Here is a 13,073-nt window from a genome sequence, read left to right as displayed (position 1 = left end):
ATTTTTTCATAATGCTTTGATTTTTTGAGTGTAAATGAAAGCATTGCTCACGCTCTTTCCCCTTTTATCTCATTCTCTTCCTGACTCTACCACATACCCCTTCTTTTATTTTTTGCTAGGTAACTGCTTTTATTATTTTCTGATACATCTTTTCAGAGTTTCTTTTAGGCAAATACTATAGAGTAAAAGTACATAATTTTTCTTTTCATTTTCTTACATGAAAGTTAACATACTGTATGTTCTTCTCTTTGCTTTTTTTGTCACTATGTTTTTATGTCACCATGTTTTGTAGAACTTTCAATATCAGTGTTTCAAGAGTCTTCTCATTAGTTTCTAAGGTACATTGTTTTCCATTGCATGGATGTACTTTAATATACTTAGTAACTGGGTCGTTGTTGATGGGAATATAGATTTTCCCAGTGTTTTGCTGCCATAAGCAGTGTAGTGACTGACCTTGTACATGTATAATTTCAGACACATTGAGTTATATCCACATTCCTATGGAGGTATATCTACACATTCCTGTAGATTTTTTGGTTAGTGGGTAAATACATTTGTACTTTCATGAAATTTTGTTAGATTACACTCCTTAGGATTGTACCGTTTTGTACTCTGACCAAGCGGACATGATAGTAGTACCTGTTTCTCCATTATGTTACTTACAAAGCATAGAGCCAAACCTTTTCATTTTAAATAGATATAACTTGCATATTTTAGGACAGTGATTCTCAAGTAGGGATGGTAGGAGATGAGATTATGAGACTTCAAAGAATAATGGCATCTATTTACATATTCGTCAAATACTTAGGCAGCCCTTATTTCTCAGTCTTAGAGGTTCTAGGGATTCAGTAGTGAAGAAGATGAGCACAACGTTTAGTGAGACAGGAAGTAAAAAATACATAACATCATTCCTAATGATATACTATAAAGTGGGAGGTAAGGGGAAGTGGTGGTTAAGATGGAATGCCAGGTGGTGATTGTGAAAGCTGAAGAATAGGAAAGAAGCAGACATATGAAGAGCCAGGGGAAGATCCTTGCAAGAAAAGGGTCACAGAATTTAAGATCCAAAAGCGGGAAAGAAGTTGGTTGTTGAGTCTTCTATAAGGTGAGAAGCTAGGGGTGCCTGAGTGGCTCAGTGGGTTAAACGTCTGCCTTTGGCTCAAGTCATGATCCCCGAGTCCTGGGATAAAGCCCCATGTCAGGCTCCCTATTCAGCAGGGAGCTTGCTTCTCCCTCTCCCTCTGCCTCTCTCCCCTGCTCATGCTCTCTATTGCTCACTGTCTCTCATAAATAGATAGATAGATAGATAGATAGATAGATAGATAGATAGATAGATAGATAGATAGATGATAGATAGATGATAGATAGATAGATAGATAATCAATCTTTTAAAAAATAAAGAAAAGCTAATAAAATAAAACCATGGAAGTAGGTTGGAACTCCATTTCTTGCCATGTAAAATTTTAGAGTCCATACTAATTAATTTGGGTTTACTCAATGAGAGGCCACTGAAAGGTTTTAGGCAGGAAAACTATGATTTTTTTTTTTTCTGTTTTGTTGTATTTGCTTCAGTTTTTTTTTTTTTTTTACTTTTGAAATATTTTTATGTTTACAGAAAAGTACCAAAAACAGTACAGAGAGTTACCATATACCTTTTAATCAGCTTCCCCTAAAGTTAACATCTTACATAACCACGATATATTTTTCAGTACTAAGAAATGAATAATGATACAATATTATTACTAAACTATAGACTTCATTTAGATTTCCCCATTATGTCTCTGTCTCCTCCAATCTGTGACAGTTTCTTAATGTTTTCTTATCTTTCCTTACCTTGATTATTAAAGAATACTGGTCAAGTATTTTGTAGAATATCCTTCAGTTTAGGATTGTCCGTTTTCTCATGACTGGACTGAGATAATGTATTTTATGAAAGAGTACAGAGTTGAAGTGTCCTTCACAACATATCATGTTAGAAGACATATATTAATATATCGTATGGTTAGTGCTGTTAACCTTCATCATTTAAGTTGATGTCTGCTTTCTCGAACACTACAGAGCTTTTTTCCTCTGCTACTCTTCTTTACAAGCAAGTTATTAAGTCCAGCCCATAGTCCAACAGCAGGCAGGGCTGTTAAGTTATACCTCCTCAAGTAAAGAATATCAAAGAATTTATGGATGCATATTAAAACCACCACAGTAATTAATAAATATTTGGGGGGAACTATTTTGAGGCCGTGCAAATATCTGTAAAGTTTCAGCAATTACTTTTAGCATTTATTAAGGGATATTGCTTATAGCAATTAATGTAATTATTTTTTAAAAGAACACATATACCACTGGAGATAGGTTTGAGGTGGGGTTGGAGAGAGATTTGATATGAGATCATCAGGAAATCGTACAAGACAGAGGTGCTAGCTTGGGCTTAGATATTAGCATTTAAATAAAGAGAAGTAGATAAATGCACAGTCTGTTTTTGTAGAGAACCAACAAGACTTGGTGATTAGATTGGAGAAGGAGAAGATTAGGGGAAGTTTTTTTTTTTAACTTGATTAACATAATTTTGTATGATTTATAATATATACATTTGTAAGTATTATGAATTTATATAATTCAGTTTATATATATTTATATAAATAATACAGTTTTACTTGATACAATTTTTGCACACTGTTAATTGTATAAAATTAGTAGAGTATAAATGTATTAGTATCTATTACTATTTTTAAAATTACCTCTAAAACTTAGTGGCTTAAAATAACAATAAGCACCAATATTCTAGAGTTTCCATGGGTCAGAAATTGAGGAGCAGCTTATCCAAATGGTTCTGACTTAGAATCTCTAAGGAGGCTGCAGTCTTCCAGTGGCTTAACTGGAGCTAAAGGATAAGGTGTTTTAGGTGGCTCACAGGCTGAAAGTTGGTGCTGGGACTGTTGGAGACATTACTGCCCTCAAGGGGATTTCTCTTAGTAAAAGATTTAGACAAGTACGCACACAAGCACAATGCAATATGAGTAGTGCTATGATTGAGGAGGTATACAGGGCATTATAATGGGAGTTTAGTGTTAGGGTAATGGTTCAAGAATGGCTAACTGAGGAGTGATTAAAGCATTAAGACTATGTAGGAGTTAAGGAATAACAATAGAGCTCACTGAAGAAAGGGAATAGCATGTGTGAAGAGTAAAATGAGAAGGAACAAGAGGTTGCTTGAACTAAAAAGTTCATTGTAGCTAGAGGTAAGTGTCATAAGGAATATTGGTAAGATACAAGGCTAGAGAAGTGAATAAGGAGTAAAATCATATAGAATCTAGTTTATCAGTATATAAGGACCTGAGTCATTATCTCAAGATCTGTGGAGTGCCATAAAGTGTTTAAAATAAGGGAGTGACAAAATGAGATTTGAATTTTATGAAATATAGACACAGTGGTGTGCTGGTGCCAGCCAGGAAAGGCTTATAAGAACCAGTTGTTAAATTTTCAGGAATTCTGTGACTCACTTATTAAAACAGCCATATTAACAATTAAGTTATATAGCATAATTAAATTATGGTAGAACAAAAATAATAAATACTCAAACTTCATCATTTCCTACTTAGTTTTTACATTTTACCACGATCTGTGCTTTCGAAGTTATTTATATCTCTTGTATGGTGGAAATAACGATATAATAGTTTTCTACTGCACATTTTTTCCCAACTCAGTGTTCAGTAACGTATGTTGGTACCTTGAAAGGAGCCATTTACATTGTAAAGGAGGATTTACATCATATTAGTTGTCAAACTATAAATCAGGGCTGGATTTATTATTTTGTAAATTATCTAGACCAAATGTTGGGAGACTGTAGCTCATAGCCCAAATCTGTTTGGTTGCATGTTTTTGGAAATGAAGTTTTATTGGAATACAGCCTTGCCTATGTATTTATATATTGTCCACCTTCACACTGCATTGATGCTAGGTAGAATAGTTGTGATACATGGTATGGCCCACAAATCTAACATATTTACTACCTGGCCCTTTAAGGAAAAGCTTTTGACTCCTGTGCTAGATTTTTAAATGCAGGTTAAAGTTTAAAAAGGGTTGTTTCTTCAACCTACACATTATGAATAACACAGAATTTTTAAGGAAATTTTCTTTCAGTGTTTGATTACTATTGCCAGAATCAACAAAAAAAACTCTCTCACATTAACAAATGTGTGAAATTCTAACATAAGTCTTCTTTGTTTCACTTTTCATCTTCTAACAAAAATACTTAACGTTTATATCAAAACTTCACTTACTACTTTTTCAACCATCGATGGCTTATGGATACAGTAGTTTAGAAAAAAATCAGTGAAGGCATTCTGTGAGAATATTGTGACTACACAGAATTGGCAATGAGTATTTTTTATCTTATTATCTGAATGTTCTGTATATCCTATGTATCAGTTTATATTTAAAAATATAATAAGCTTATGCTTGAACACGTATGTGTATACACATACACCCCCTCCAGGAGAAAGCTGATTGTTAGACATTTACTAGCACAGCAGTGGGTATACATGTGGCCATATGCAAATTGGCAAAATATTTAAAGAAGTATTTGCTTAACGTCAAGCAGCAATATCGTATCTGAGATACAAAAATAAATATGAATTTTTATTTGAAAGTTTATTACACTTCTAAATTTGGTATTAGAAATTTTGGTATTATAGTACTGTCAGGTGCTAAATTTCTCCTAAGATCACCATGCTATACATTTTTTATATGAATAATTGCTAACTTTCAACTGAAGTTAATGGAGGAGAAAAATATTTTTGCATGCCTACTTTGACATTTTCTTCACATTTTGTTATTTCTGGATCAGTATTATTTGTCATAAATATTGTTGAATAGTTTGGGGGTTTTTCTTAGTGAAATTTTGAGGTGGTAGAGTTAAGTGCTATGCTTTTCCTAGGAAGTTTAGAATTATAATATAATTTTTATTTTCCTTTGTATATTGTAAATACTCATTAACATTTATTGCTTCAGAAAGAATATAATTTTAAAATATTATCTAGCTAATATACTCTCTCAGTATCCATAGTCTCTGTTAATCTGTTGTCCTAGCTATTTCAGTGTTTGAAAGGTCTCGATATTTGTTCTTGCATAAAAAGTGAGCAGCTTTCATTGTCACCAGTGATTTGAATTGTTTTAAATAAGTTCATTTTTAATTTTAGCTTTTTATGCAATATTTATTTATATGAATGCTGTTTATTAATGCTTAAAGATGGAATCCTATATATTCAGTCTTCATTTTATATCAAGTTCAGGAAATAATGGCACTTTTTCCTCTCATTTAATCATAGATCTATTTGTTATTTTTTAAATTTGAAGCAGGTTTTATTTTTACTTATTGCATGGTTTATTTTTGGTTTATTTTGTTTGCTGCCCTAGAACAAAGAAGAAGTGATGGCTGTGAGACTCCGGGAAGCAGATAGCATTGCTGCTGTGGCTGAATTACAGCAGCACATTGCTGAGCTGGAAATCCAGGTACCATATGAAAATAATAAAGTACACATAAAAATAATGCAGTAGTTTCTCTTTCCTTCTGCACCTGAAAAGTGATTTATATCTTCCTCCTAATGACTGTGATTCTATTTTCAACACATACTCATTTCCAAGTCCTTTTTTTTATTGTGGTAAAATACATACAGCATAAAATTGACCATTTTAAAGTTTACAGTTCTGTGACATTCAAATTGATGTAAAAGTCTCCAGAACTCCTTTCATCTTGCAAAAATGAAAGTCTGCTTCTTGAGTATCACCTCATGCCCATCTTCCCGAACCACTGGAAACCACCATTCCACTTTTTATCTCTGAATTAGACTACTTCTAGTTACCTCATATAAGTAAAATGATATGGTATTTGTCTTTTTTTTTTTTTTAAGATTTATTTATTCATTTTAAAGAAAGAGAGTGCACAAGGAGTGGGGAGGGGCATAGGGAGAGAGAGAGAGGGGAAGCTGACTCCCCTGACCCACCAACCAACCACGGGACTCAGTCCCAGGACCCTGAGATCATGACCTGAGCCAGGATCAAGAGTTGGCCCCCTGATTGAGCCACCCAGGTGCCCTAGTATTTGTCTTTTTATGACTGGCTCTTTTCACTTAGCGTAATGTCATCAAGGTTTACCCATGTTGTAATATGCGAAAAAATTTCCTTCCTTTTTGACTGAATAATATTCCATATTATATATATACACCACTTTTGGTTAATTTATCCATAGGTAAATACTTCGGCTGCTTCCGCATTTTGGCTATTGTGAATAATGCTGCTCTGAACATAGTTGTGCAAATCTCTTTGAATCCCTGCTTTCATTTCTTTGGGATTTACCCAGAAGTGGGATTGATAGATCATGTGGTAATTCTGTGTTTAATTATTTGAGGAATTGCTGTACTATTTTTCACAGCAGCTACACCATTTTACATTCTTGCTAGCCAATACACAAGAGCTTTTATTTCTCCACATCCTCACCAACAATTGTTAATTTCCTGGGGTTTTTGATTGTTGATTGTTTTTCTATAGTAGTCATCATAGTCAGTCTGAAGTGGTAGCTCATTTGGGTTTTGATTAGCATTTCACTAATGGTTAGTGATGTTGACCATCTTTTCATTTGCTTACTTGCTGTTTGTATGTCTTCTTTAAAGAAAAGTCTATGTGACTTCTTTGCTTAGTTTTTAATCAGGTTGTTGTTGAGTTGTAGAATCTCCTTATATATTCTTGGTGTCAGTCCCTTATCAGATAGATAGTTGGCAAATAGTTTTTTTCCTTTTGGCGGGTTGCCTTTTTGTTTTTGTTTTGTTTTTTGATGCATGAAAGGTTTATTTTGTTTATATTATTTTATTTAAATTCAATTTGTCAGCATATAGTAAAACACCCAGTGCTCATCCAATCAAGTGCTCTCATTGATGCATGAAAGTTTTTATTTTTGTTGAAGTCCAACTTACCTCTTTTCCTTTTGTTGCCTCTACTCTAAGTCCATTTTTGAGTGATAGTTTACCATATTTGTACATTGCCAAAGCAATTTTCAAAAAATTCAAAATTAACCATTTTGTTGTTATATGTCCTATTTCTTATTGTACAACACAAAGTAGTAAATTTGGGGGCATCCCGAGTGGCTCAGCAGTTTAGCACCGCCTTCAGCCCAGGGTGTGATCTTGGAGACCCACGACTGAGTCCAATGTCAGTCCCTGCATGTCAGTCCCTGCATGGAGCCTGCTTTTCCCTCTGCCTGTGTCTCTGCCTCTCCCTCTCTCTCTCTCTCTCTCTCTCTCTCTCTCATGAATAAATAAATAAATAAAATCATTAATAAAGTAGTAAATTTCTAATATGGGAAAAACATTATGTTTGAAATCTTATTTCTTTCAAAATGTCTCATATTCTATTCCAAGCCATAATACAGTTTTTGTTGCAACATCTAGAATTTTCTTCCCACTTGAAATATCCTTTGAATTAAGTTTCAATTTAAAATTTGGTTCATTTCTAAGACTGATATATATTATAGCCTCATCTTTTGATCTGGGTCAAAAGTAATCATAACACACTGTGATTTGTGTAAGTTTATAAAAAATATAGCCTTTATGTTCTTTTTGTAATATTCCCTGTAAAGTAGCACATATTCAGAAAAACGTCAGATAGGTAGGTATTGCTACATGATATATTTGTAATCAGCAATTATATCATGCTATCATATGCAATTCTAGTTTAAGCCTGTAGTTTTCTGATATCAAGAAAACTATAGGGGTGCCTGGGTGGCTCAGTCTCTTAAGCATCTGCCTTCTGCTCAGGTCATGATCCCAGGGTACTGAAATTGAGTCCCCCATCAGGCTCCTTGCTCAACAAGAAGTCTGTCCCTCTCCCTCTGTGCGCATGCTCTCTCTCAAATAAATCTTTTTAAAAAATTATAAGATATTCTTAAAATTCTGTACATCTTAGTCACAAACAGTAAGATTTATATCACTGTTTTATTTATTCTGAAATAGTTATTAAAGAGAAGAGCCTGATACGCTGCATGTTTTGTTTAAAACGAAATATAACATGTTCCATCATTTCTGAAAATAGAAAATGCATGGAATTTTTACTGTCAGGAATATGTTAGCATCAAATGGCTCTTGATTGAATAATCACTGGAATCCTTATTGCTAAATTCATTGGAGTTTTTTTGGTATTTATCCTGCTTGAGTTTATCTCATTTGTCATTGCTGAGTAGTCATGCTCTTTATGTTCTCTCCTCCCATGGCTTTCCGTTCACCACTCACTTTTGCCTCTCTTCTTCCTTATTGTTTTCAGTCTTATCATTTCTGATTGTATTCCCCTGAGAATCCAAGTTCTTGGCTTTTTAAAAGCTAAATTTAAATGAAGGGTCTCAGTTACATGGCTTAGGAGCCATCTGTACAACAACAAATCCTTATGTAACTACAACCCTACCATGTTTCCCCCAAACAATAGTTTTAAAATCTTTTTAAATTATTTTAAAAATTATTAGCACAATATACCAAGAAGTTCATAATAAAAGGCTACATTATAATATGGGTAAACATATTACCCATATAATCACTGCTCAGGTCAAGATACAGAATATTTCCTGTGCCCCAGAAGTCTACCCAATCACACCTCACTCCTTTATCCTAAGTTTTGTGATAATCATTCCTTTACTTTTCCTTAGAATTGTGTTATCTTTGTATGCCTCTCTGATCTGTACAGTTTAGTTTTCCCTGTTTCTGATAGTTTTTTTAAAGATTTTATTTATTTATTCATGAGAGACACAGAGAGAGAGAGAGAGAGAGGGAGAGAGGAGCGGAGACACAGGCAGAGGGAGAAGCAGGCTCCATGCAGGGAGCCCAATGTGGGACTCGATCCCGGGACTCCAGGATGACACCCTGAGCTGAAGGCAGGCGCTCAACCGCTGAGCCACCCAGGCGTCCCCTGTTTCTGATTTTGAATGGAGTATTCTTAAATATTTTTTGGCTCTCCTTTTTCAACATTATTTTAGTAAGAGTAAGCATTTTTATTGTTGTATATGGTCCATTTTATGAATACATCACAACGTATCTATCCACTCTAATATTATCAATCATTTGGGATTTTCCACTTTAGGACTGTTTTGAACAGTGCTGTATTTATGAGCAATCTTATGCACTATACTGACCACATGTGTATATTTCTGTAGTGTGGAATGGTTGTATCACAGAGCATGCAAATCTTCAACTTTATTTTCTAAAGTGCTTGTACCAGTTTAAACTCCCAAGAACAGCATATGAAAGTTCTTGCTTGTTCCATATTCTCCTCAACACTTGGTGGTGTCAGATGTTTTAACTTTTGCCTTTCTGGTGGGTATGCAGTGATATTTCATTGTGGTTTTAATTTCCATTTACCTGATTACTAATGAGGCTGGCCATTTCAATTTCTTCTTTTGTAAAGGCCTGCTGAAGTCTTTTTGTATATATATTTTCTCTTAAGTTTCTGTCTTTATCTTTGGATATATAGTTCTTTATTGATGTTATATTTTGCAAATATCTATTTCTACTCTTGTCTTTTATTGTTTTTTAACATATTGTGTCTTTTGATGAGTATACCAGTAGTTTTAATGGACAATAGACCACTCCACCTAGAAGTTGCACAGGCACGTCAAATTCAACATGTCTAAAAGTATATGTGTTCCAGGGTGCCAGGATGGTTCAGTTGGTTAAACATCTGTCTTCAGCTCAGGTCATAATCTCAGGGTTCTGGGTTCGAGCCCCATGTCAGGCTCTCTGCTTAGCAGGGAGTCTGCTTCTCTATCTTCCTCTGTGTGCTTCTCTTCCTGCTTGTGCGTGTGTGTGCACTCTTCTCTCTCTCTCTGTCAAAAAAAGAAACAGACTTTAAAATTATATATGTTCCTATTTTATCCAAAATTTTTTTCTTTTTATATCTTTAGTCTTGATTAGTGATGGCATCTCTTACCGAATTGTTCAGCCTAGTAGGAGCTTCACTTATGCCTTTCTTAACGCTGTGTATCAAAGCTATATAGAGAGAATATGTAAACTTTTAACTTTAGTGGATAATATCAAATTATTTTACAAAGTGCTTGTGCTAGTGAACATTACCAACATTTTACCTGCTCACCTATTTTTGTAGTTTTGCTTTCAGATAATTGTTAATAATTCATACAGACTTGCCCAACTCTTCAGTTCCTCCAAAAGAGAAAAGTCCTGAGTAAATCTAAAACTAAACCAAAGATAATTTTGATTTCATAAACTTTTCTGTTAATCTCTCTTAGCCTTTCTATTCCCCTAGCCATTCCCTGAATTCTTCAGCCTTACCTAAACTATTATAGTAACTTCCTAGTCAGTTCTCTCTTCTTTAGCCTCAGCAATTCCACAGAGCTATCAGAATTTATTTCTGAAAAATAAAAACTTTTATTGACTGCCTTTTACCTAGCAAATGATATCAAAATTCCTGAGCATAAAATGCTTACCTTTTCATTGTTGCCCAGACCTGCATGTCCTGTCTCATCTCTCAGCATTATCTCCCCATCCTCACTCCCAGCCTTTACACACACACATGCACACACACACACAAAATTTTTACATTCTTTAATAATTCTGTATCATTCTGTGAGCTACTCTGTCTTCCTAAATTGCTGTTTCTCTATACCCCCATTCTTCTGCTTTTAAGGTGTTTCTTCTGAGTTCTTTTGCTATTAATATGTTTAGTAAATGTGTTTTCAGTAAACCTCTTGATGATCCAACTATCATTCATTTATTTGCTTATTACAGGCAGATCCATAATAGATCTCTTGCTAAAATCTGAAACTCCTTTTTCAATTATAAGAATAATACATTTTAGGCTATTCTTCGTCATGGAAATGTTTTAGATCATTTTCAAGTTCCACTAGGGGGAGAACTCTGTCAAATATTATGTACTTCATATCTCTTCGGATCAACTCTTCCAATTAATGTTACTCTCATGAATAAAAATTTTTTCCATAAACCAATTTCTCTCAAACTCTTCATTTAATAAATTATCATATTATATAATCTGTTATTAATATAAGTAGACCTGCTTTTTAAAGTATTTATGAAAATTATACTTTTATAAGTATTGTATTTAGATGAGGAAGTACATTAGATGAACAAATAGTCATTTTTATAAACACCAGCTTTCAGTGGTAGATACACTTATGAGGCTGAAGTTTTAAGTTTGATTTCAAAGATTCTTCAGTCATCATGAAATGTTAGATCTGATTTAAAGTTTATAATCCTTCCGTATGTGATTGAGATATCTACATCTGTAATGTACTTAAGATTTTTATAATCTTTCCCCCCGTCTTTGGAGGAGCTGTTTTATATTAGTGTCTTACAGTGAAGTTAATCTTTTTTTTAAGTGTAGCAGTTTGCAGATTTTAGCTGTTTTCTTAGAACTGTTTGAGAAAGTTGTTAGCTGGGTTTCCTCCTTCTCAAGCAGAATGCCACTTTACAGATGGATTTTAGTCATCATTCTATTATAATGCTTGTTTGGAACAGATATACACCTACGAAATTAAGAGGTTAAACTCTAAGTTTTCATTAAATATAAAAATTATACCATGTATATCATTTTAATCTTTTGATCATTCAAAGTTACCATTTTGAAATTTTAATACTATGTAATCCTTTCATTTCATTCAGATCTCTATGATTTTATTAGATAAAGTTCCTTTGGCCAAATTTCCATCCAAAATAATACTACTATTCTAATCACTGTGCTCGTCTGTCATTTCATGTTTCTTCAAAACAATTATTTCTTTCCATAAAAATATACATTTCTTGTTATTGTTGTTGTTCACATTCCCCACCAGAGTGGAAGTGCAGTGAGAGGAATTTTTGGCCTGTCTTACTCAGTTGCTGTATATTCCTCAGTGGCTTGGTACATAATGGCTGGTGCATAACCTTAAGTAGTTAAGTGATCTAAACTACTTGTATTCGATGTTAAATTAATACAATAATTAACTCATCTGCTGTTTCTACAAGTGATTTTTACTGTATGTAGAGTATTCAAATTTTTAAAATTCAGAGATCATTACCGTATTCACACTTGCATCATTTTGCATATATTTTTTAGCATTAGGTCACTGATGAGGATGAAAAAATGAATTCATTTATAAATACATTTATCATCTGACACCCCCAAGAACAACATATGATACTTAGTAGGATGATAAATGAGTGACTGAGCATGGGTCCCTTCTTTGAAAGGTTGTTGAATAGAATTTAAACCTCTGAAAATTCGTGTACATTTATTGTTGGTGTCAATGGCTTCAGTTACATCTGAGGTGATGCGAGTTACCTTTTAAGGAAGAAATTTGTTTTTTTGTTCCTATCTGCACATATACTTTACAAACTGATTTTCTGGTTGAATGTATCTTTGTTTCTTTAAGCAGCCTGCAAAAATAAATATAGAACCTTACCAGAATAAAAAACTTTAAGAAATTTAATTATTATTAAGAGCAAGAGGATTTTAAATCCTACGTGATTCTGTGGTCACAACTTTTTATCTTTCTGTTTTCTTATTAATGCTAGAGATATTTCATTTGTTAAGAATAGATTTTGAAGTCAAACTAATAAGTATCTTATGTTTGACAAGTTGTTTAACCTATTTTTTAATTTACTGATTCAGAACTGAGTATCTGAAAGTTATCTGCTTTACAGTTGTTGGTATTAAATGAGAAAACATTTGTAGGTCATGCAGATTTGGGGAAAGAATTCCCTGCTAAGGTGCTAGTAAGCCCAAAGAGCCTAAGACCAGTAGCATGAGTAAAATCCCTGGGTGAAGTAAGAGGGGAAGTAGAAAAGTCTAAGAGGTAAATAGGGCAGATTATGTAGGCCTAAGAACTCTGGCTTTCTGTGAGTAAGTTGGAAAGTCATTTGAGCATAAGAATGATCAACTAGAAGACATTTAACCTATTAACAAATTTTAATTGAACTTGATTCAGAAAAAAAAATGCTTGTAAGAGTAATTCATAGTACTTAGGAGGGAGGAAATAGTGGTTAATAAGTGTTTCCTCCTCTTATAGTGGAATTTTCCACCTTTATTGA

The 13,073-nt window shown here is 33.7% G+C and overlaps 1 protein-coding gene across 11 annotated transcripts in view; it reads left to right on the top strand.

The window, feature by feature from the left end:
* The window catches only part of EVI5 (ecotropic viral integration site 5), a 194,765-nt gene that overhangs the window by 130,542 nt on the left and 51,150 nt on the right, over positions 1-13,073 (top strand). For all 11 annotated transcript variants that reach the window (XM_072834513.1, XM_072834509.1, XM_072834511.1 and 8 more), the window contains one exon: positions 5,413-5,508. In XM_072834513.1, the coding sequence (XP_072690614.1) occupies positions 5,413-5,508 (96 nt within the window). The remainder of the gene's footprint in view (positions 1-5,412; positions 5,509-13,073) is intronic.

Source organism: Canis lupus, chromosome 8 (genome assembly GCF_048164855.1).
Source record: "Canis lupus baileyi chromosome 8, mCanLup2.hap1, whole genome shotgun sequence".
NCBI lineage: Eukaryota > Metazoa > Chordata > Mammalia > Carnivora > Canidae > Canis > Canis lupus.
This window is presented reverse-complemented; position numbering and strand designations above follow the sequence as displayed.